The sequence below is a fragment of the Pelodiscus sinensis genome, chromosome 23 (genome assembly GCF_052426305.1).
Source record: "Pelodiscus sinensis isolate ZL-2025 chromosome 23, ASM5242630v1, whole genome shotgun sequence".
Taxonomy (NCBI): domain Eukaryota; kingdom Metazoa; phylum Chordata; order Testudines; family Trionychidae; genus Pelodiscus; species Pelodiscus sinensis.
The window spans coordinates 5,624,465-5,649,703 of record NC_143074.1 but is presented as its reverse complement, the minus strand read 5'-3'; the positions used below and the strand labels follow the sequence as shown (position 1 = coordinate 5,649,703).

Sequence of the window (25,239 nt, the reverse complement as noted above, 5' to 3'; positions counted from 1 at the left end):
ATATGAGCTTTTTACTTTGGACCTTTTCCTAACAAAGTTACGTAATATTTGAAGATGAAAGTCGGCAAGGCTCACGTACTATTATTGTAGTGTGTCGTCACATAGGCCTGATTGATTTGCACTGCTATTGTAGTGTGCCGATCTCTAGGAGTTAATAAGAAATTCATGTTTATAATTTTATTCATAATATTAATTCTGAATAAATCTAAACTTTAGAATTTTATACATTGAGAAGGCAATTGCGATAAATTTTCTGGGAGGCACCTCACACCTCCCCTGTATCCCCTTCACACCTCCCCTGGGGAGGCGCACCTCACTGGTTAAGAACCCCTGACCTAGACTATCCCTAATAGATGTCTATCTAACTTGCTCTTAAATATCTCCAGAGATGGCAATTCCACAACCTCCCTAGGCAACTTGTTCCAGTGTTTCACCACCGTGACAGTTAGGAAGTTTTTCCTAATGTCCAACCTAAACCTCCCTTACTGCAGTTTAAGCCCATTGCTCTTTGTCCTATCCTCAGAGGCCAAGGAGAACAATTTTTCTCCCTCTTCCTTGTAACACCCTTTTGGATACCTGAAAGCTGCTTTCACGTTCCCTCTCAGTCTTCTCCTTTCCAAAGTAAAGAAATCCAATTCTTTCAGTCTTCCTTCATAGGTCCTATTCTCTAGACCTTTACCTTTAGAGTCAGCCCACTAAAAACAATATTGTGGCCATGACAGCATGTTAGCAAACAGCATGGGCTGGCTAAGTCTAGTACTCACTGTGAGCTACAAGCAGGCCTTTACTCAGACCAAAGCCCATGCTGCCATTTGCTGCTGCTCATACAACCACAGTCACGCAACCAGAGGCTCTCCTGCTCAGAGAGAAATCGCACAGGTATGTCTTGGTGAGCTGGGAATCACACTCCAACCTCCATGTGGAAACATGGTCTAAGCTGTAGAATTCAGCTAAGAAACTTTCTCAGACACCTGAGCTGAGTGTTTCAGATCTATGGCTCTGATGTGGGCCCATCTCTACTGTTCAAAGTTCTTTATGTAGCCCCTATTGAAATGGGTCAGGGTTATTTTAGGGTGGACGGTCAGGAAAGAAGCAAATCAAGGAACACATCTAGCCAACACTAATGAGGGATAAACTTCCACTGCGATAAGTAATAATATTGAGTAAGAATTGCAAGAGTCCATGAGTGGGCTATAGGAAACAGTCAGGCCAGATTTTTTTTAAAAAAGTTTAAGGTCAGATTGTCAAGAACTGTATATCCGAATCAGGGCTAGAGTCTCAAACATGTTCCCAATAGCTCCCATTGGGACTCTGAGGACCAGATTTTCAGAGAAGATCTACAGGCTTGGCTCCTTTGAAATCCTGGCTGCTTATTATAGTGCTTAAATGGAATTGGATCTCTTTTGAACTAATGGCCCCAGGCCTCTGAACTTAAACTAGTGCCATTTTGGTCTGAAAATTACCAGAAGAAACATTCTTTATTGGAATCTCTTTAAGTTGTCAACATGTCAGTTAAAGGGGAGAGAGGAGGAAGTGGCTGGCTATTTAGATTTTTAGCCAGTCTGATCTTCAGCGTTAGCTGCAGTCATTAGCTGTTGCTGACAATCTCTGAAAGGAACAATCCTTCAGTTGTTGGAATTCTATGCTTGCTGTGACCCATGCTGGTTTAAAGCCTGGTTCTGCTGGGTCTGCCCTTGGAAAGCAAATTATACTGGTGTGAAGTAGTGAGATATATCAACATTGAGGCTTGTCCCTCAAGCATTGGTGATGGAGAAGGGAGAAGGGCAATAGATATCTTACTCAACTCATCTTACACATGTATTATTCACAGTTAATTCTGTGTGCATGTAAAATTCAGGAAACTTGTTTCGGTACCCAGGTTGGGGATTTTCAAAGGGACCCATGAGAATTAGACACTATTGACATGCAGTGGGAATCCCATTGACATGCAGTGGGAATTGAACACATAACTTCCTTATGCTCCTTTGAATATCCTGACCTTCTTGTAGCTGCCATTCATTTCCATTAAATCTTACATATTTCAGGGGAAACTTGTGACTGATGTTTGTTGGAAGCTGTAACACTGTCTAACTCGCCATTTTTTTTTTGTTTTTTTTTGCTTTTTTTTGCACTTTCCTTTCTTAGAGTCCATGCCCTCACTGGAAAACCTAACTGTCTCTGACATTAATCCTTATGGGTTCACGGTGTCCTGGATGGCATCAGAGAATGCCTTTGACAACTTTCTAGTAATCGTGGTGGACTCTGGAAAGCTCCTGGACCCACAGGAGTTCCTCCTTACAGGAGCCCAGCGGCAACTGGAGCTTAAAGGCCTTATTACTGGCATTGGCTATGAGGTTATGCTTTATGGTTTTGCCAAGGGGCGCCAAACAAAGCCCCTAAGCACTGTGGCTATTACAGGTATATTATCGTGGGCAAACTGTTCCCTTCCATCCTCTCTTTCATGCTTCTCTTCTCACCTGGATGATGTTGTGTACAATCCATTTGCAAAATAAACCATGGCTTTTGCATCTCCTTTTTCACCCTATCCTCATCATGACTGATAGGTTCACAATTGTGATGTCATTTCTACATTTCTTGGTGTTTTCATTATGTTCTGCCTCTGTGGGGTCCAATGGAGAAGAGTGGAACAGGGTTGAGGGGTAAATGGCTCAAATTGCTCCATGCAAGAACCCGTAGTTGGAGAAAGGACACTAGGTGCAGGAGTTTGCAAGTCGAAATCCACCAGGTACCTTGGTCTTCTTCAAGTGTTCAAATGTCAGGACCGTTCTGGAGAGTCATACTGGGCTTCCTGACCAGGGACTCCTCTTCTTCGTGCTCTCTCTCAGAAAAAACCACAAGATGATCAATACAACCAACCGAGTTGGGCGTCTCTCAACAAAGCATTGCCTGTGTTGTCATTTTCATCGTAGCTGAGTTTTTCCAGCTGCATTTGGGTCTTCTTGAACAATTTATTGCTATCTGAATGGTTCTTGTCACCAAGTCTCAGCCGCAAGATTTGCTCATTTCATGCACCAGCAAAGATGGAGTTATATAGCTGAACGTTGGTAACAAAATAAATATGGGTCTTGTGAAAAATATAAGTGCAATGGAGATGCTGTTAAATAGTTACTGTTCTGGTAGCTTTCCTACAACTAGTGATACCAAGTGTACCCTATAAAGCAAATAACCACAATAATAGTGACAAAATCATCTTGGTTAACCACTAGAATCCTCTTTGGTGCCTTCCTCTACTAAGGGTATTAGATGAACCTCTTTGGACATAAGTGTACAGTTTTCAGAATATAGATTTTTCTTGATTTCCCATTGCTACTTCAGCATTGATTCCAAAGGAAAAGTAGACACTGTAGTTTTGATCAGAAGCATCAGAACGTCCAGAACCACATGCAATAATCATTGGGAATGAGGGAAAAAGATCTTTTCAATGATTCCTCTACCGAGTTCCTATCGAAGGGCAAGAAGCAAGCAATGTTATAGGCACAGCTGCAGATTATTAACAATCACTTATTTTTATTTTTCATAAAAATCTCAGAAAGGATGGGCAACTCTAGTGGAAGACAGAGAACAAATAAGCATCACTTTTACTACTAGCATCTTTAATAGTGCATGAGAGGCAAAATGGCGTGTATCCAGATATTAATTTTGTTTTGGGGTATTGTAAAAGTTGGGTACTCCTCTACACACACTCATATATATCCTGTACAGTACATGTATTACTCTTAAATATTCAAAGCTTTTTTTTTTCTTCTTTTATAGCTAGCAGATTGTTCCAATTTCTTTGAATTGTGGCTGGATTTTTTGCAGCATGCTCTAACCTGATGTAGAGCAGTCATGATGGCCTGGTGGTGGGGGTGGGGAATTTAATTTCTTCTTCCTACTGCTATTTTTCCTTTTTTAGAAGCGGAACCCGAGGTCGACAACCTTCTAGTTTCAGATGCCACCCCAGATGGTTTCCGTCTTTCCTGGACCGCAGATGACGATATCTTCGACAGCTTTGTTCTTAAAATCAGGGATACCGATAGGCAGTCTGACCCACGGGAATTAATTGTGCCAGGACATGAACGCACTCAAGATATAACGGGGCTGAAGGAGGGTACTAAGTATGACATTGAACTCTATGGAATGATCAGTGGACGACGTTCCCAGCCCATAAATACAGTAGCTACCACAGGTATTGTCTCTACAACAGAGGGAGAAAAGCATTGTGTGTATGTCTGTCTCTCTTAATTTTTCTCCTTCTCACATCCAGTTGGACTAACAAAGTGTTAAAAAACCTTTTGTACCCCACAACTCTCATCAAGATTTCTTTTCTCTGCAATCTGCTCCATCTGACAGAGCCTACTCTTGACCTTGATTTTCTTCACCATATTTAATAAAACACAAGGTTTATTATCTAAAGGTAAGCAGCATAGTCTAGTGGTTAGAGCACAGGGCTTTGGAGACAGGAGATTTGCTTTCTGTTGCAAGCACTGTCAATGACTTGCTATGTGACAGTCAGTTTTCTTCACTCTCCCTCAGTTTCCCACCTGTGAAAAATGGAGGATTAAAGTTTACCTAACTCCCAGAGCTATTAAGAGCCTACTCAGTTAGGGCAACATGTGGAGCATCCTCACACTGATTTTAATGGGTGCTAATGAGGCTCTAATGTTCATGGGAATCTTCATTCTTTTGATAAAGTGCTTTAAAGTTCTCAAATAGAGGCCCCTATAAATAGCTTCAGTGTGAGAACAGTATGTTGGTGTCAGTCACTATTTAGTTGAGTCTTCCAGTTAATGGTGCCCCCCTAGGAAAGAGGTAGACACCAGAGTTTGTTAGTTCTGTTTTGATTAAAAACCAAGGGCTGAATTCTATACTGTATCATACCAGCTTTACTCGGGTGGGTTTCCATTGACTTTGAAGATGCTTACCTGGCATAGAATGGAATTCTGCCAAGGCCCCAGTGTCTAATACCTGGATGCCTTTCAAATCTCCTGTGGAATAAACTCCTATCCAGACCATTTTAAACTGCCAGATTGTTAGAAGGAGGCCAGGGTGAAAATGAGAACCATGCCCCAAATCTAGCTTGGGAACCTTTAGACCAGGGCTAAAGATAGCACGCAGTCCGGTTGTTTGTGGCCTGCAGTGTGGTTTGGATTTATGTGGGGCTCAACACATGGCCCACGGGTGGGAGCCAAAACAAAAAAGTAGTGAGTATCAGTAGTCTTCTGTTGAGATGCGTTTTAGTGGTTAAATTCCTGAACTGTCCTTGCTCATTAAAGTGCTGTCATATGGGTGGAAATGGGGTAAATATTGCATTTTATAAATATCAGCAGAACGGACTTAAATGGGCATGTGTGTTGTGTAGTCTTGCCTGAATCTTTGTATTCATGCCCGTGACGCTTCATGCAGGGATGAATTTCAACCATGCATAAGAATTTCAGGATCGGGGACTGCCAGAGGCACCTGTCTCCAGGGCTTTCAATCCACCAGCTTTCACCAGCCACTGAATCCACTATCGGATTATTCCCAGCTCATTTTCCGACAGGGGTTTTCTTCTTTGCTGTTTCCCCCCAGATCATGGATTTATGGCAAAATCAGCAGCAGCTTTTGTGTGGCGCAGTTTTACCAAACTCCATTTGCTTTATCTTTTCACCCCACCCCCGGCTTTTGTTTTTGAGCAAATCCAGCAGGCCCAAGGGGGACAGCGACTTCTCAGGGGAGTGCAGGTTGTTTTCCTTTCCTTTCCTTTCCCTTCTATTGATTTAGAGCCCTGCTCTTGGAGCTCAAAGACCACCTGGAATCACAATCACAAATCACCCTATTTCCTGCAACCTTTCTTTCCAAGCCATTTCACCCACCAGCTCTTTCTTTTTTTCCTTTCACCTTCCACCCTGACTTTGTCTCCACTGATAATACAGCTTGTGTTTGGTATTTATCACTCTTCAGCTAATGGACTTCTTTTGTGGGGGCTATTTATTTTTTTATCAATGATCAGAGTTGGTTTTGGGGTAGTCTAAAGGGCAGATTGGGACTGAAGGCGGCATATAAACTTTCAAACACCCTACCTACGGTGCTGGGAGCCCTCTCCACCGGCAGATCACAGTCGCTTCAGGTCTAAATTGTTGAATTACTGCTCAGTCTGTGGCAAACATTTAGAACACATCTTCAGATGGAATCTCTTTCACACATGTTTTCCTACTTATCTGAGTGGGTTTACGTGTCTGATTCACGCCAGCGTGCATACAAACTTAGGAGCCAGTGTTGGAAAGGCATCAGGTTTTTAATAAAAGTGTGCGTAAGTATGTTTGAGAAACCAAAGCCCCAGATGAGTGTACTAAGGTCACCATTCTCTCCATCTCCGCTCATAAGATATCTATCCCCAGTGGTTCCACCTATTCAAAAATATGTATGGGGCCATATTCACTGTTGCATTCTGGCTGCTTTATGTTGCTCTCACAATGCAAATCAGCCATCAACTCAGCTGAGCGTGTGCGTTTATGGCTGTGTGTACACAGCAGCCAGGGAATAGTACTAATTCTTCTTCAAGTGGCCCTGTGGGTGCTCCACTCTAGGTGTCGGGTCCATCCCGGCGCCACTGGTTGGAAGATTTCGGCTGCCTGGCTCTCAACATGTATATACTTTACCTATGCCCCTTTAAATTCTGCTTAATGACGCCCCCTACTTTGGAAAGAGAGAGAGAGAAGCGAAGGTTTTATCCATAGGAAAAAAATCCAAACAAATTCCTTCCCCGCCCTCCTCCTGTTAAACGATTTGTTCTCTGGCTCTCACTATCCAGTCACTTCCTAGCCAGGGAATGTGTTTTCCCCTGCTTGCTCCCTGGATGAAATTCTGTTTTCCTATGCAAGGTTCAGGTTCAGGTTCCAGAGGGGAGCTCTACATGGAATCCTCCCCAAGTTCATAGGCAGGGGGCAGAAGGGCTGGCCAGCCAGGTCACAGGTGTTCTGCAGCCTGTCGTGGTGGATGTGTGTAGTTTGGGTCCCACTGGCTGCCTTTGAGTCTCTGCTGCAGGCCACTACAAAGAGAGAAATGCCCTCCAGAATTGTGCTCCATGGGGAGTGAATGGCGTCTTCTACGCACTGCCCAGCCTGGAGCCTTACTCTCTAGTGCCATGGGGCTGCTAAGTTCCCTCTGCACTCCGGACCTTCCGTGACTTTGACGAGGAGTTATTGTGATCTCATCTGGGGCTTGATCCTGCAAATTGCTAAGCATTCTCCACCTCCTTTGTCTCAGAGACAGCTGAGGGCACCCAGCCCCTCTCAGGATGGGGCCCTTGATACACTGACTGAAGACCTTTTGGGGGCTGGCTGCCCTCTGGTCACTTGGCACCGTGAGAGGGCTAGCTCTGCTTCTGAAGAGTGCCGTGTACAAATACTTCTCAGGGTGTGGGACTCAACATAGACCAAATGAAATTGGCCATAGAAAATTTTTTTTGGGGGGGGGAGGGGGCAGAACAAATTCTGTGCAATATAGAGTGCAAACTCAGCAATGGATCTAAAGACATTACTGTTTAACCCCTGCAATTGCCAATAGTCCCTGCAATATACTATTAATAAAGTAATAATAACAATTAATCATTAATTAATAATACAGTTAATAGCTTTTTATGAAGCTGGACATTGCTGTAATTTTGCTGGAAAAAACCTCCCTCGAAATCAGGACCAAAAAATGATTATTCTGGGCAGGTAATAAAATTCATAGCTGTGTGGCACTTTCTCTAGTCTGGTTTGAACTGGATATTTATAGCTTCATCTCCTCTGATAGAAGACTGAGGTCAATTGTTATTCCAGCAAAACATGATTGATAAGCACACGCTTTAACTCTTTCTCTGCGTCTGTTTTCTCTCCCTCTGATTCCATTGGTAGCTGTGGGATCGCCCAAGGCAATCACTTTCTCTGACATTACTGAAAACTCAGCCACAGTCAGCTGGACGCCTCCCCGGACCCGAGTGGAGAGCTTCCGAATTTCATATGTCCCCATCACAGGAGGTAAGAAAGCAGAAGGACGAATGGTGCAGTGGAGAGAGTAGAAATCAAGTGAAAGGGACTACATAGCAGTCCAGTCTGCCTATCAGGCCACAGAGGTTCATTCTCGGGCTAGCCAGCAGATGGCAGGCTCAGTTCGTGTGCACTTAACTGGTTCCAGTGGGTGGAATTAGTGTATGAATGGTACATCTAGTACCGGTATGTCATGGATCAGATTTGCAAAAAAGGCCAGATTTCCAAGTGCTCAATATTGGAGACAGATTTTCCAAAGAGCTCAGCTCCCATTTAGGCTCCTAGGCAGTTCAGAGTGTGGGCATCAGGCTGCGCACCTTTGAAAAACTGGCCCTGGAAGATTAAAAATAGTTTATTTTTAAAATGTCACCTGCAGCTTTGACTGTGTTTTCTAAGTCAACACTTTTTGAATCGCCCTTACGGATGTTTCATTCCCTCCACACCCTGAGATCTCTCCGGCTTAGTGCTTTGGGTTTTTGTCTTTGTGATGAGTAGTAGTACCGTTCATGGGACCATTTCATGGGAATGATGAGCTAACAGGGACTACAAGAAACATGCTGGAAACATGACAGAACAGAAGAGAACTGGAAGGAAATTGGGATGAAACTACAAAATGGGAAACCACCACCTTGGGGCTGGTTTTTCACCTAAGATTTAGGCCTTGATCTAGCAAAATCCGTGTGTATCTTTAAACTCATGACTCATCACTTTGAAATTATTGGGATTTCTCAAAAGTATAAACTTACACGTGTGCTTAAATGCTTTGTTGTAGTAGGACCAGAATTTGGAATCAATAAATTTCCTGAGTCCCTGTTCATGTAGATAGGACCTCTCAGGCTATTACTCACTCTGTCTTGGGCTGTGATTAAAAGGGCCATGGAGAGAGACTGAATAGAGATCTGGTCTTTCTTCGCCTCCCACCAGAAACAAAACCAAAGAGGTCCAAAAGTCCAAGACCCCCTTAATTTCTTTGTATTTAATTGCATGTGCAAATACCTACATTTGCATGTGACAGTTACATTTTGCACTTTTGAGGGAAGTTCTGGAATCCCCATCACTGGATTTAAAGAACAGGCTGGATACACACTTGGCAGGGAGGGTCTAGCCACTGCAGCCTTTATTCACTCCTGCCTCAGTGCACGGGGCTGGACTTGGTGACTTCTCGAGGTACATTCCAGCCCTGTATTGCTAGAAATGATCGTCTTTGTTGAAGCACAGCACAGGAGTCTAAACTCTAGTTGGAACAACATTACACCATTGCCTTGACATTTGGTTTGCTCCTAGGTACTCCCAAAGTTGTGACAGTGGATGGCACCAAGACTAGAACCACGCTGGTGAAATTGATCCCAGGTGTAGCCTACACTGTCAGTATAATCTCCATCAAAGGATTTGAAGAAAGTGAGCCTGTCTCTGGAACTCTGACTACAGGTAACATCCAAAAGAAATCAGGTGCTAGTAATCTTGTTTCGGTATATTACATGTGTCATACAGAAGACTCATAAAAAGACCCATCAATCACATTTTAGCTACCCCTTTATGCTGACTAGACGATTTCTTTCTTCAGTGTACTGTCTGGTGGTTTACGATTCTTTGTATTTGTTTCACAGATGAGTCTAAAGGCTTTAATTGTGATCAGGGCCCCATTCTGCTAAGCACTGTACCAACCTGTAGTAAGTGAGAGAGACCCTACCTCAGACAAGAGAGAAAGGATTATTAGCCCCGTTTTGCAGATGGGGAACTGAGGCACTGCTTAAGTGACTTGGCCCCAGTCAGACAAGGAGTGAGAGGCAGAACAAGAAATTTGTCTTTGGTCTCCTGAGTCTGAGCCCAGTATCAGAAAACCCTCCCCTCTCTCGTCTTTCCGTTGTTTAGCCTAGTTTCCAGTAACCCACCGACAGGGTCTCCCCCATGTCCCTTTGGAAACCATTTGCAGTCTAGTTGGTTCATCATTCTCCTGGGCTCATAGAGGTACAGAGCACTGGGAAAAAGGAACCATGCACTCATCTCTGGAGGTCAAGTCATATTTCACATCCCTCTCCCCATGCATGGTGTCTGAGGGAAGATACAATCCGCACAAGAAAGAAAAGCACAGAGTGTGATTCAAAGGAGCTGTGGTTGGAGGTCTGTTGAAGGCGGTAAAGGCCAGGGGCTGCCATCCCCAACAATCTGTCTGGAGAGAAGGAAAGAAATATGTCCAGTCTGAGACTACGTCTACACTGCAGCCTTTTGTCGGCAGAGACAACGCAAATGAAGCGCTCATTAGCATTTGTCACGCTGTCATTTGCATATTCTCTGCCCATGCTTTTTGCTCAAGAGTTTTTTGAGCAAAAACAAGCAGTGTAGGTGGGGCTGTTTTGCGCAAAAAACCCTCTTTTGTGCAAGATCCCTTATGCCTCAAAAAAGGAGGTATACTGGAAGTTGTGCTAAAGGGTTTTTTTGTGCAAAACGGTCCCATTTACATTGCTTGTTTTTGTGCAAAAACCTCTTCGTGCTTCATTTGCATTGTCTCTGCCGACAAAAGGCTGAGAGGGGCCACCAGACTGAGGATGTCAGGAGTTTTACCCGAGAGCCTGTGGAACTGAGACTTTGAATATAATTCATATTGCTGTGTCTCCTCCTCTCCCATGATGACCTCTTTCCAATAGCCTCCCTTCCCCCTGCAATTCCAAAGAGGACCATACAGCAGCAGCAGCCTGTGAACAATTTGTACCATGTGCCTGGTGCAGCATGGTACCTGCTGCAGGGAAGTCCTTAATAGGTATAGTCTCCTCATTATGGTATTGTGTATCTCTTCAGCTCTGGACAGCCCATCGGGCCTGGTAGCCGTGAATATCACAGATTCTGAGGCGTTGGCAGTCTGGCAGCCAGCAATCGCGGCGGTGGACAATTACATCATCTCCTACATTGCTGAGGATGGTAAGATGTGTCCATGGGGAGTCTCTGAGCTTGACCACCGGTGTAGGTGCCCCAGGGTGGAATCTCTCTATCCCTAGAGGGTTTTAAGTTCCAGCTTGACAAAGCCCTGGCTGGGCTGATTGAGTTGGGGTTGGTCCTGCTTTGGGACGGGGGCTGGACGCGATGACTCCTGAGGGCTCGTCCAATCCTAAGATTCTATGACCACAGGGCAGAGAGTGAGACTGGTGCTCTGAATTGGATGCAGTGACTGGGAGAAGATGAGAAAGGTTAAATGTGAGGGGTGCAGGCTGGTTAGGAATATGTTACAAAATCCTCCTTAAAGAAACTTAGCCCTAATACAGGTGCTGAGCAGCAGTGGTGCTATGTGAGTTTTATCCTGAAGGTGAAGAACACACACTGTTATTTTCAGCATGTACAGGAGAGGGGGCTAATACTTTTGTATGGAATTGACTATAGAATGAACAATTTACTTGCACCTTTGGTGCAAATTGAAGGCAGCAACTGCCCTGAGCCACTGTTTCTGCTTATTTCAACCTTATCCTGAAGCATCAGGAAAATGTGTCACCTTCCAATGAACGACCAGCCCTTAATGCAGAATGTGATCATTCAAACAGAGGGGTGGTGTTAAGCCTCCACCTGAGAAGTGTGCATCACTTGTGGTGAATGCCCTGAGCTCTAGTAGCCCGTAAGCTAACGTTATCTTCCATCTTTTGTGTGTTTGTTGTGTAGAACCAGAAATTACCCAGATGGTATCCGGAAACACTGTGGAATATGACCTTAATGACCTTCGTCCTGCAACTGAATATACACTGAAGATCTATGCCATAAAGGGACCACAGAAGAGTGAAACGGTCTTCACCAAATTCACTACAGGTGGAGTGTCCAGCTTTTCCCCAGCATTGCAGCCTCTTGTAGTGTGGCAACATTGTATTGTCCACTGCCAGCAAGCCAGCACTGCACTCACTGTATTTTGTTTCCTTTAGGCATGGATGCTCCAAAAGATTTAAGTGCCTCTGAGGTTCAGTCAGAAACAGCAGTGCTGTCTTGGAGGCCTCCACGTGCTTCGGTCACTGGCTATCTTCTTATCTACGAGTCTGTCGACGGCAGAGTTAAGGTACCAGACTTGGATCTCTAAGGGTATGTCTACACTACCACCCTAGTTCGAACTAGGGTGGTAATGTAGGCAACCGGCGTTGCAAATGAAGCCCGGGATTTGAATTTCCCGGGCTTCATTTACATAAAGCCAGGCGCCGCCATTTTTAAATGTCCGCTAGTGCGGACTCCGTGCCGCACGGCTACACGCGGCACGGACTAGGTAGTTCGTTTCACGAGGAGTAACGGTAGTTCGGACTAGGAAGCCTAGTCCGAACTACCTAGTCCGTGCTGCGTGTAGCCACGTGGCACGGAGTCCGCACTAGCGGACATTTAAAAATGGCGGCGCCCGGCTTTATGCAAATGAAGCCCGGGAAATTCAAATCCCGGGCTTCATTTGCAACTCCGGTTGCCTACATTACCACCCTAGTTCGAACTAGGGTGGTAGTGTAGACATACCCTAACCTATTAATTCTGTGTTAGCCGCTATGCTTGCAGAGCTGCTCAAAAATGCCAGTCAGTGGGGTGTAACCACACATGCAAGCACTTTCCTGACTCAGAGCCCATAATGAAAACTTAGCTGCAGACTGAAAAACATTGAGCCTATGTCTACACAGCAACCCTGATGGACACTCTGACATCGACCCCCCGGTAGTCAATTTAGCAGGTCTAGTTAAGACCCACCAAATCAACTGCAGATCGCTCTGCAGCTGACCCCTGTTCTCTACCCGAGATAAGAAGAGTAAGGGAAATCGATGCAAGAGTTTGACCCCATGGTAACCTGACCTAAGATACATTGACTCCAGCTACAAGAATAACATAGCTGGAGATGTGTAGCTGAGGTCATCTTAGGATGTTAGTATAGATATAGCACATCTTCCCTTCGCAGAGAGGAAGGGAGGGCAGAATAAGACAGCAGAAGCTGCCTTCTCATATCCAAAGTCTATGGCATAAATACAATAGGCAAGCAGTCTAAAAACAACTTCTGAATTTGGATGCTCAACTGGAACCATTATTAAAGACCCATTTTTTGTGTGTGTTCAGTACTTTCAAAAAATCAGGTCTCTTCAAGGTATTTCAAGATGGATGTCCCAAATTGTCATGTTTGGAAATTCAGGTCAGTGGCATCTACAGACATACCACAAAAGACAATCCGGCTTAATTTTTGATTAACTTTCCCCCTACGGCAGTACATAATGTGCACATATCAGCCACGTTAACATGCTCTACCATGGCTTGCTTTTAAGCTATGCTACTTAAACATTATAATATTAAACATTCATTTCTAGGAAACCTTTCTCATGCTACTAATGTACGTGAGCATGGTAAGAATCTCATAGGAATCTAGTGTTTCACAATCAATCATTTAAATGGTTAAAATACCATCAATCATTTACATAAAAAGGCATTGGGGAAAAAATCTGAAATATGTAACGGTTCCAGTCCATATGTTTATTCATTGCAGAGTTTTACTGGGATTTTTTCTTTCCACAGGAAGTCATCCTGGGACCTGAGGCAACTTCCTACAGCTTGTCTGAGCTGAGCCCATCCACCCAGTACACCGTGAAACTACAGGCACTGAACAGAGGCCTGAAGAGCAGGATAATCCAGACTGTTTTCACCACAAGTAAGGCTTTTGCTCAGCATGGGGGGTTGGCGTCAGCTACAAGTTTCCTTTCTTAGGGCCAAGTGGAGCTCTGGAGTGAGCAGTTGCAGCTCCATCAAAGGGCAGTTGCTTCTCCTGGCTGTAGGCTGCGGGCAGTGCAGCTCACTCGCAGAGTGTGTTTGCATTGCAGTCAGAGGCCTGACTATAGTTCAAGTTGCTTGAGCTAGCGCTGAGCTAGCTAGCTTGAAAAACAATAGCAGTGAAACCCCAGCAGCACGGACCATGCAACCCACCCCTGGGATCCTGAGCATCCACTCAAATGACTAGCCTCCATGGAGAAGGCTAGCGTGAGGATCCCTGCACCACTTAACCTCTGTACAAGGCAGCAGTCCCATTCACTGCCCTGATACAGGAAGGAAGGAATTCAGCTATTCAGTCCCTCCACATTTTTCTTATACATTCTGCCTGTGAGTGGGAGAGGCTTGCGCTCAGGATGAATTTGGCTCTCAGCACTTCATCCTGGCACTAGCTTCTGCCCTGCCTTCTCCCCCACTGAGCTCACTGAGTCTTCGCACTGCTACCCCAGAGGGTTCGTTCTGCCCGACCTGTGAAGGCTCACCAATGAGCTGAATACTAATGGATCCGGTATTCTGGAAGCCTCATCACAGCTGACACTGCTAGCAGCCAGTTCTCCTACTGGCATTTTTGATGGCAGGGAAAATGCAATGACGATTTCAAGGATTACTTGGCTACATAATTCCACTAGCCACTCTCTGCTCTTCTCACAATTCTCAACCTTCCAAATACAGCAGCCTCTTCTGTTGTTTGCCTCTGACTTCTGCCACCATGCTGACACCTGACCATGTGCTTATAAAATTGAAGTTAATGGAGATATGCTAATGAGCAGGAGCAGAATCAGACCCAGATATTCAGGTCTGCGGACAGGATAGGGGCAGAAGGGGACAACTGGAGGAATTGGAGAAGGTCCAGAGAAGAGCAACAAAAAGGATTAAAGGTCTAGAAAACACGAGCTAGGAGGGAAGATTGAAAGAATTGGGCTTGTTTAGTTTGGAAAGGAGAAGACTGAGAGGGGACATGAGAGCAGTTTTCAAGTATCTAAAAATGTGTGAGGAGGAGGGAGAAAAGTTGTTCTCTTTGCCTCTGAGGATAGGACAGGAAGCAATGGGCTTAAACTGCAGCAAGGGAGGTTTAGGTTGGACATTAGGAAAAACTTCCTGTCAGAAGGGTTAAACACTGGAATAAATTGCCTGGGGCGGTTATGGAATCCCCATCCCTGGAGATATTTAAGAGCAGGTTGGACAGACATCTGTCAGGGATGATCTTCTAGATGGTGCTTGGTCCTGCCGTGAGGGCAGGAGACTGGACTCGATGACCTCTCACGTTCCCTTCCAGCCCTAGGATTCTAGGATTCTAACTTCCCTGTGGTCTGGTGATGCGAAAGGGGCTGGAGCTCCTAACCACCACCGGTGCCACTGCAGCAGTACCATCAGGAGCTCAGGGCCCTTGCTGCAGAGCTCTGGGAAGTATGCTCCAGACAGTGCCGGGGAAGGAAGGCTGGCCCACTCCAGCTACCCTGGCCCCACCCTTCTGCCCAAGGTCTTGCTCCTTCTGGGAGCCCGGAGCTGCCTCCTCTGCCTCCCACATTACCCAAGGACTTGGTGAGTTTGTCACCTTGCCTGCAGATGTGCTTAAGTGACATCTGCCTTCTTGGTCATGACCAGGAACAGGAGGCCTCCAAAGCTGAAGTATGAATCTCTATAGCATCAGCTGATGAGTTAGTCCCTTATTCAGGCAAACAGATAAGCACAGGCTTAATTTTAAGTACATGCTTGAGTCATGTTGATTTCAGTGAGGAGGTAAGCACATGAATAAGTGCACTAGTAATTGCCCTAGGTAGGAATGTTTTCCTGAATGGGAGACCTAAATCTCATGAGAGGGATCTGTAACACAGTCAAATCCTCTGGCCCAGAGAGCATCACACAAGACACCATGGATCTTGAGTTACATTTTCACAGCTGGCTTGGAGACTAAACAACAATAATAGTAGAAATTCACCTAATATACACCTAATAATTTCCAGAACAACACCTAAATACAGCTGAGCAGTTATTTCCACTGAATATGCTATACTCAACCGCATTTTCAGACATTTCAAAGATGGCAAGAAAATACCCCAGACATTCACATTTTCATAGTTTTGGAGATTTGGGGTTTAGAAATTGTATTGCACCTATGCCTATATTGTCCAGGTGGGACCTCCCTGGTCCGGCACACCTGGGACCTGAGCGGTCCCAAATTACAGCCTAGCTGCACTGCAAGGCTGCACTCCCCACTGCCAGCCCCATGTGGCTTGCACTCCTGAACCTGGCCAGCTGTGGCTGTCCGATCCAGCAAATGAATTACCCAAACTACAGGAAGGTTTTGATGCTCCTTTTCATAAATGAGTTCTCACACATTGTTCTCTGTTTCTTTCCTGTGCAGCTGGATTTCTCTATCCTTTCCCTAGAGACTGCTCCCAAGCCCTGCTGAATGGAGAAAGTGCCTCTGGGCTTTACACCATTTACATGAACGGAGACAAGTCGCAGCCTGTGGAGGTGTATTGTGACATGACCTCTGATGGAGGTGGATGGATTGTGAGTATTCTGTGGGAAGGGATCCAAAACCGCTATGTCCCTGTTCTCCTAGGTCAAGAACATGAGACAGAGCCCAGCCTCGGTCAACATCTTCTGCATGATTAACGAAGGTGCATTAACGTGCCAAAAGACTTGGAAAATGAAGTTTTAGTTCTCAACCGGACTGCAGTGGGGGTGGGAGACTCAAGCAGAGGTGAAGCCACTTCCAAAACCTTGCAGGAGAAATGAGGGTTGAGAAGAATGCATTAGTTCTATGGCCAGACTGAGGAACTGGTAGGCAGGACACTAAAAACAGAGGCAATAGGAATAGCCAAGTATAATGCTGAGAATCAGCGGAAGCCACCTGGAACCAAAAATCCGAGGCAAGTGAAAGAATGAAGGTTAGGAGCTTGAGAACCACTGAAGCTCCATAGATACCAGGCTGAGAGATACAGAAGTACTTGGCCAAAAGGCTGAATGACTGAGCATTAAGGGATTGCTAAGAAAGCAGAAGGAAGGTACTATAAGGCTGCAAAATACAGAGCAGACTAGAAGCCAAAGATAAAATTTGGGCCTGGCTTAAAAAAATATTCAGTGGTTCTGATAAAATCTGTGCCAGTTTGCTTGAACAATGTCGGTGCCCATGTTGCTTTGGTATGGTTAGTGTGTAGGAGCCCTTTGTGTACAGAAATCCTCTGTGTATAAAAGTCATAACTGTTGTAAATGTAAAGCTCCTTGCATGTTGGCATTGTAGGTGTTCCTGAGGCGCCACAATGGAAAGGAGAATTTCTACAGGAATTGGAGGACTTACGCTGCTGGGTTTGGGGATCCCAAGGATGAATTCTGGCTAGGTAAGCGATTGCCAAGAGCTTTCTGAAACAAAAGAGAATGAGTCACTTATAAGCATGACAGCCATACTGCCAAATATATTATTGGCTTCCCTCTAAAGAGGCTCATGGCAGGAAAATGTAACATAGGGTAATACGACATGAGTGCAGAAGATCGAGAGAGAGAGACCGCACAGTGGTTCTTTATACATTTGTCCATTCGTTACCACAGGTCTGGAGAACCTCCACAAAATCACTTCTCAGGGCCAGTATGAGCTGCGTGTGGATCTGCAAGACAAGGGCGAGACAGCTTACGCGATCTACGACAGGTTTAGCGTGGGAGACTCCAAGACCCGTTATCGGCTAAAAGTGGACGGATACAGTGGCACAGCAGGTGGGTTAAACTTATATTTTTTCAGGCTGGAAAAAGGGGAGGATGGAGGGGGGAGAGGACGGGAGGGGGAGGGAAGGAAGGGGCTACATTTCCCCACATTAGACTTGAGCTACAATTTACTTCCACTTGGTTCAAAGCAACAGCTTCTGTACACAGGCAATGGGGATTGTTGTCATGGTGGGTAATTATTTTTTTTTGGTGTGTGGGGGGGTAGATTTGAAAACATGAAAGGCTTGTGATTCCATTCCTGTGTGATTCCACTCTCAGTGCTCTGCTCTCTGACACCCACGCTTCGGAACACAGTGACAGAACGTGAAGGAGCATATTAAACAGACTTGTTTTAGCAATCCCTGCCTGCCCTTACTAGGGTTTCTGATAGCTTGCCACGTGCCACTGGTGCCTGTTATAACATGCGTCCTCCTCAGCTTCTGTATTGATAAAGGAAGGACCAAGGGCTAAAAATCCGGTGTCCCCAGAACAGAAGGGCTGGGAACCTTTTGTGGGCCGAGGGCTGCTGACCCACTGAAAAATCAGTCAGCGGTCAGGGCCTGCGGGGAAGCAGCCGGGGAGCTGGAGTGCCAGCATGGGTTCCCAATGCTGAGGGAGGCCCTAAGCCTCGGGAGCCAGATCCAGGCATCCCAGGGGCCACATCTAGCTCCAGGCCTTAGATCCCCACCCGCCGTCACCTTAAACAAAGAGAAATACTACAGAAAGGTCTGGCAACTGAGCTCCTTGCTCTCTGCATCGCTGAATAGTGGGGCAGGGGTGTGGCCAATGGCTTAGAACAGTGTTTCCCAATTTTATTTGGCCACAGAACCGTTTTCAGCTTGAAAGAATTTAAAGGAGCCCCTAGGATTCCTTGGCCTGCGGCAGTTTGTTGAGGGGAGAAAAAAAAAAGTCCGAGTCGTGCTGCAAGTTGTCTCTGTCTCTTTAAGAGGGGGCAGGAGAGTGCCGGGTTCTCGTGGGACCCTTACTTTCGCTTTGTGGAACCCCAGGGTTCCACGGAACACCAATTTAGAAACACTGGCTTAGAAATTATACAAACCCAGTAGCTAAACTCACCCACTATCCGGCAAACATAGTGAGACAGAGACTGCTGCTTCAGCTCATGGGTCACAGTAGCAGCATCACTGCTGTGCCGCCAGCTGAAGAGGAGACTCAATTCCTTTATGCTGGTACATGGCATTTCACGTGAAATTTAGGACTGCGTTTTCAAAGGGGTCTTTGCAAAACTTGTGATGTGCACCACCAGGTTTTTGCAGCAGGAACAATCACGGTATTTCATGCCCAAAATCTCAGAGTTGCCCCTCCCCTTTGAATCATTTGCACATGCAGAATACCTGCTGAGTCAAAACTGACACAACTCTCTTTATTTCTCCCATATAGGTGACTCCATGACCTATCACAATGGCCGATCCTTCTCCACCTTTGACAAGGACAATGATTCTGCCATCACAAACTGTGCTTTGTCCTACAAAGGAGCTTTCTGGTACAAGAATTGTCACCGAGTCAATCTGATGGGCAGATATGGAGACAACAACCACAGTCAGGTGAGTTTGCCGTTTGAAAGCAATGTGGATCCACAAGACACAGGAATGTAGAGCTGGCCATACCAAATCAAGTCACTGGGTCATTCGTTCTGTTAGTCAATTTCTTGTTGTGGGCAATTGATAGCGCTTCAGAGAGACAGGAGACATCCCATCATTAAAACCAAGTGAATTATGGGGGGCGGAGGGAGACATTAAATCACGTTCACCAAATGAGAACTGCAGTTACATCCAGATATGTTCTCATTCTGTTTTGTTCATTGTTCCTAGAAAGTTCATGTGAACACTTGGGACTGAGGCTTCTATCACTTCAAATTCAGGTTCTCATGTTTTTAAAAAAGAGCATTCTCTTGGAGATGAAGTAGACAGCTTTGGAGAGACAGTTTTGGAGAGAGTTCCGTGTTACCCTAGCCCAACCCGCATTTAGTCAGACCTCCTCCAGCAGGGATTAGTTAGAGGAATGACATCATAATACTGACTTTGGTGGGTCTCAAAGTCCTACTACAGCCTCATTAATCCTACACCAGGAGTTGTTCTCGGGGGCAAAAGTTGTGCAGAACCCACTGCTGTTCTATTCATAGATGGTTCCTTCTGGAGTTGGTATAGGGGACCTGATAAATTCTTCATCAGTCTTTATGTTGAGGTTGGAACTCTCTAAGAAATACACCCCAATTCAACTACAGATTGTTGGCATTGATGCGGGAATCACTGCATGAAATTCTACAGTCTAGGTTGTGTGGGTGGGATGACCATAATGATCTTTTCTAGCTTTGGAGTCTATAATGCAAAATAATAACTACTGCAACCTCTCTTTTATGAGACTAGGATAATGCATTTACAGTCAGCATTGCCTAGTTGACAGAGATCTGGACAGAGATCTGACTTCAGCTCTTGGCTCTGTTGTTGGCCTGATGAGGTGACCCTGAACAAGTCAGATCACCTCTCTTGTACCTCTGTGTCGCCAGCTGTAGAGTGTTTTGTGCTCTCTGGCCGAAAAGCACTATGTGGGTGAATCTACACTGCGCCATTATTTCGAGATAACTAGCGTTATTTCTAAATAACAATGTGAGTGCCTACACGGCCATTAGAATCATAGAATCATAGAGCTGGAAGAGACTTCAGGAGGTCATTCAGTCCAGCCCCCTGCCCAAGTCACGACCAATCCCAATTAAATCAACCCAGCTAGCGCTTTGTTAAGCCAAGACTTAAACACCTCTAGGGCTAGCTTATTCCAAAATCTGTAAACCTCATTCTATGAGGAATAACACCTATTCGGAAATAGCTATTTTGAAATAAGGTGTGTAGACTCTCCACTGCTGCTATTTCGAAATAGCCCCTCACCGGGGCCATTCCTCCCCAGTGCCTCTTGGGGCTCTAAATCGAGATAGCACGTCTACATTAGGGAAGCCTGCCTCGGACTAATTTTGAGACTTCCCTGCAGTATAGTCGTGCTATTTCGAAATAAGCTATTTTGAAATAACTATTCCGGAATAGCTTATTTTGAAATAAGTGTGCAGTGTAGACCTACCCTGTAAGAGGAAGATATGCATATTATACCAATGTGGAATAATGTTGCCTGTATGTTTTTGCAGGGTATTAACTGGTTCCACTGGAAGGGCCATGAATACTCCATCCAGTTTGCAGAAATGAAGTTGAGACCCTCCAGTTTCCGGAATCTAGAAGGGCGACGAAAGAGAGCATAAACCCCAGAGATGGAGGAAAGTTTGGGAAGCAGGGCGGGGGACAGTGGGAGGGGTTTTTGGAATAACTGGGGGGGAAGGGGATAAGGCAGCTGGTAATCTTACCAAAGCATCAGTGATGCTTGCCCTAACTGGGACTCCTTCTACAGTCCAAGTGACCAGCCTTATGCAACCTCAGCATCTTCTGCCGCCCAGCTTTGGCTGCCCTTCACACCAAAGACAACAATCTCAAGGGTTCTGCATTGTTTTTTACAAGTTGGGAGAGGTTCCGTGGCAAGATTCTTTCATGGGCACTTGGGCAGTCCCAGCGAGGGGCGGGGCCATAGGTTGGTAGGTTGGTCGTTTGAGAACCAGCCACATTTTACACACAAATTTGCATGATTATCATTATTATTATTATTATTAGTTGAAATTCTGTTGGTCATTGGAAGGCTTTATATATATATATCATGCAACGCAAAGAAAGATGGGGAAAGGAAGCAGTGCAGTTTAAAACACAAGCAAAATCTTCATTTTATTAATTTAATGACATCACAATAATAATAATAATGATGATATTAAACTATGGTTTTGTAAGGGATCCATGCTTTCCACAACACAGCAGGACAGTGTCTGATTGTATTTTTTGTTAAATAAAAGCACAATTACTTTTAAATAATCTCTACATTTTCTTCAGGCATCAAGTTTGTGCACGTCCAGCGTCTATGTCCTTAAGTAGGGGAGTAAAGAAAGCTGAGAATGATCAGGGTGCTAAATTTATTCAGAAAGCACACTCCCTTTTGTCAGTGTTTGGGTGTAAGTATTCTGGTGGGCTTATTCCAGCGGAATGCTCGTGACGACTTTTAGAGGGTGTTCCTTTTTTCCATTCCCACAAGCACATCCGCCATGCCATTTCTAAGTGTAACTGACTGACTCTTGCTTTCAGCTAGGTGGGAATCATTAACAAAAGAGGCAAAATGCAAAGTTGGGATTAGCTACCAAATGGTGATTCTGCACCTGTGTGTAAATAAAGGGCTCTTTAAAAAAAATAAATGAAGCCTCTGTGTAGTTCTCTGTACCATATTCTTTGATAAAAGACAATAAAAATCTTTTGTTGTAAGCCCTGGAGTCCGTTCCTTACCTTGCTCTCCCCAGTTGTAGGCCTCTGCCATCTCTGGACTCAGGCATGGAAGGAACATGCTTGCTTTGTGAGCACAGATGTGAGTGGATCTGTTCTAGCAGGGAGAGCCCTCATGGTGCTAGCCAAGATTGTTGTGCCTTGTTGCAACATCTTCCCGCAAAACTCAGTCCAAGCGTGAAAATCTACCATCAGAGTGTTATTTTATTCCCGTCTCCCTGAATACCTGATATTTCTATATCATTCAGGAATTAAAATATTGGTTAGGTTAAAAATACATGTGGGACTATCTAATGACATAAAATATCTCCCTCTTCCCCCACATTTTGCCTACACATGGGGGCTGCGTCTAGATTGGCAAGTTTTTCCGCAAAAGCGGCCGCTTTTGCGGAAAAACTTGCCAGCTGTCTACACTGGCCGCTTTGAATTTGTGCAAGAACACTAACGATCTAATGTAAGATTGTCAGTGTTCTTCCGCAAATACTATGATGCTCTTGCGCAAATGTATTTGCACAAGAGGGCCAGTGTAAACAGCTCAGGACTGTTTTGCGCAAAAAAGCCCCAATGGCGAAAAGTGCTTTTGTGGAAAAGCGTCCGTGCCAATCTAGACGCTCTTTTCCGCAAATGCTTTTAACAGAAAACTTTTCCGTTAAAAGCATTTGCGGAAAATCATGCCTGTCTAGACGTAGCCAGGGACAGCACCTATCATAAAATCATAGAATCCTATGGCTGGAAGAGACCTCCAGAGGTCATTGAGTCCAACCCCCTGCCCAAAGCAGGACCAATCCCAACTAAATCATCCCAGCCAGGGCTTCGTCAAACTGGGACTTAAAAACCTCTAGGGATGGAGATTCTACCACCTCCCTAGGGAACCCATCCCAGTGCTTCACCACCCGCCTAGGAAATAGTTTTTCTTAATATCCAACCTAGCTCTCCCCCACTGCAATTTAAGACCATTGCTGTTTGTTCCGCATCCGTCACTACTGAGAACAGCCTCTCTCCATTCTCTTTTAAACCTCCCCTCAGGAAGTTGAAGGCTTCTGTCAAATTCCCCCTCACTCTTCTCTTCTGCAGACTAAATAAGCCAAATCCCTCAGCCTCTCCTCATAGGTCATGTGCTCCAGCACCCTAATCGTTTGGTCACCCTCCGTTGGATCCTCTCTAATAAATCCACAACCTTTCTATAGTGGGAATCCCAGAACTGGATGCAATACTCCAGATGTGGCTTCACCACAATAACTTCTCTAGATCTGCTTGAAATGCTCCTCCTAATACACCCTAATATGCTGTTCATAGCTACAAGAACACACTGTTGACTCATATCTATCTTATTCACTGTAATCCCCAGATCTTTTTCTGCAGAACTGCTGCTTAGCCAGTCGGTCCCCAGCCTGTAATGGTGCTTGGGATTCTTCCATCCCAAGTGCAGGACTCTGCACTTGTTCTTGTTGAACTTCATCAGATTTCTTTTGGCCCAATCCTCCAGTTTGTCAAAGTCACTCTGGCCCCTATCTCTATCCTCCAACGTATGTGCCTCTCCCCCTAGCTTAGTGTCATCCTCAAACTTGCTGAGGGTGCAATCCATCCCCTCACCCAGGTCATTAATAAAGTTGTTGATTTGTTCTGACCTGAGATTTTGGCTCCTCTTGCCAACACTGTTATCACGGCCTGTTCTTGCCTGTTAAAGCCCTGTTCAAAAGATTCTCCCCCTCACAGTGTTTCCATAGTATATTTTTTTGAAACTGAACCAACCCCCTCTCCATCTCAACGTTCCCCTACTGTTATGGATCCTTCCCGGGCCCAGAGCCTGCAGCTAGGTGTTTGAACACAGAAGGGCAAAGCCTGCCAATTCAGCTGGCAAGCTGCATGTTAAGATGAGATGGAGATTCTGCTAGAGCAGTGGAAGAAGCAAGGCCAATGCCTTGACAGCAAGCGGTGATGCTCCCTGAAGTGCTAGCATTGGAGGCCCTCTCTTCTGCCTCCTCAGTCCTCGTCTTTGACAGACTAGAGATTTAACAGGAACGTCTACAGTTCAACAGAAAACTTCTTGTGGGATCAAGAGGTCCCTGGTTCACATCCCAGTGATCCCTTAGACATTGTTTTCTGCTTGGGGCATGGGGTTGGACTCAATGACCTCCTGAGGTCTCTTCCAACCCTAGGATTCCATGATGCAGCACGATAACTCATAACATTAATGAAAAATCACATCTGGATATTTAAGTTCAAATTCATTTATTCCAACCTGAGATTTTGGAATAATCAAGGCAGAGACAACATCCTAGACTTTATATAAGTTCCATGTGTGGTTGGACAGCTCACTTTTGTGGAGGTTTTCAAAAGCACCTAACAGATTGTCTTTTGATGGGATTTCTGCTCCTAAATCCCTTGGGCTATGTCTACATTATGGGGTTTTTCCGGGATACCAGACGTATCCCAGAAAAACTCTGCTGCATCCAGGGAACGCATCTGCTCTTCCGCTTTTCTTTGCAGAAGAGCAGACATGTTCTTTTGGAAGCCCTGTCTTCCTCCTCCCACAAGGAAGAAGGGCTCTTCCAAAAGAGGATCCCTGTAATGTAGACATAGCCTTGGACAGCTTAAAAAATATCCCAGGGTATGTCTACACTACCCTCCTAGTTCGAACTAGGAGGGTAATGTAGGCATACCGCACTTGCAAATGAAGCCCGGGATTTGAATTTCCCGGGCTTCATTTGCATAAGCGGGGAGCCGCCATTTTTAAAACCCCGCTGGTTCGAACCCCGTGCAGCGCGGCTACACAGGGCTCGAACTAGGTAGTTCGAACTAGGATTCCTAATCCGAACTACCGGTACACCTCGTTCCAGTTCGAACTACTTAGTTCGAGCCCCGTGTAGCCGCGCTGCATGGGGTTCGAACCAGCGGGGGTTTAAAAATGGCGGCTCCCCGCTTATGCAAATGAAGCCCAGGAAATTCAATTCCCGGGCTTCATTTGCAAGTGCGGTATGCCTACATTACCCCGCTAGTTCGAACTAGCGGGGTAGTGTAGACATACCCCCACTTTGGCAGAGCTGTGCTGCCATCCATCTAACAGCTTCCCTAAAGATGAAATGGAAGCCTATTCTAGTGGTTAAGGTGCTAACACCTTCTGGGTTTGGTGTACTGTCCCATCTACTGGCTCTTACAGAGAGAAAGAATAAGGAGTCTGCTCTAAAGCCTTAACTAATAGCCAGCAGGCTTTTAGCTCATGTGATAGCTGGGATTACTATGGACAGAATGGCTTTTTCCTCTTTCCTCTCCTTCTGAAAGAACTCCCTCTTCCCCTTCCACACACACCTTTTTCTGAAAGAGCTCTTTCACAAAAAGGTTTCTTCCTCATAGAAAAAGGATTACCAATGCCGGAAAAAACCCTCTGTTCTTTC

General features: G+C 45.3%; 1 protein-coding gene across 8 annotated transcripts in view; it reads left to right on the top strand.

Moving 5' to 3' along the window:
- Nucleotides 1-21,826, top strand: part of TNC (tenascin C) — a 100,655-nt gene extending 78,829 nt beyond the window's left edge. For 4 of the 8 annotated variants that reach the window (XM_075905935.2, XM_075905937.2, XM_089772996.1 and 1 more), the window contains 13 exons: nt 2,146-2,418; nt 3,917-4,189; nt 7,881-8,003; nt 9,297-9,440; nt 10,809-10,928; nt 11,658-11,801; nt 11,912-12,042; nt 13,515-13,647; nt 16,129-16,280; nt 17,014-17,110; nt 17,319-17,480; nt 18,867-19,030; nt 20,620-21,826. In XM_075905935.2, coding sequence (XP_075762050.2) covers nt 2,146-2,418; nt 3,917-4,189; nt 7,881-8,003; nt 9,297-9,440; nt 10,809-10,928; nt 11,658-11,801; nt 11,912-12,042; nt 13,515-13,647; nt 16,129-16,280; nt 17,014-17,110; nt 17,319-17,480; nt 18,867-19,030; nt 20,620-20,730 — 2,027 coding nt within the window. In that variant the 3' untranslated portion in view covers nt 20,731-21,826. The remainder of the gene's footprint in view (nt 1-2,145; nt 2,419-3,916; nt 4,190-7,880; nt 8,004-9,296; nt 9,441-10,808; nt 10,929-11,657; nt 11,802-11,911; nt 12,043-13,514; nt 13,648-16,128; nt 16,281-17,013; nt 17,111-17,318; nt 17,481-18,866; nt 19,031-20,619) is intronic. The other 4 variants (XM_075905939.2, XM_014580658.4, XM_075905940.2 and 1 more) reach the window with 2 other exon arrangements.
- Nucleotides 21,827-25,239: the final 3,413 nt, after the last annotated feature.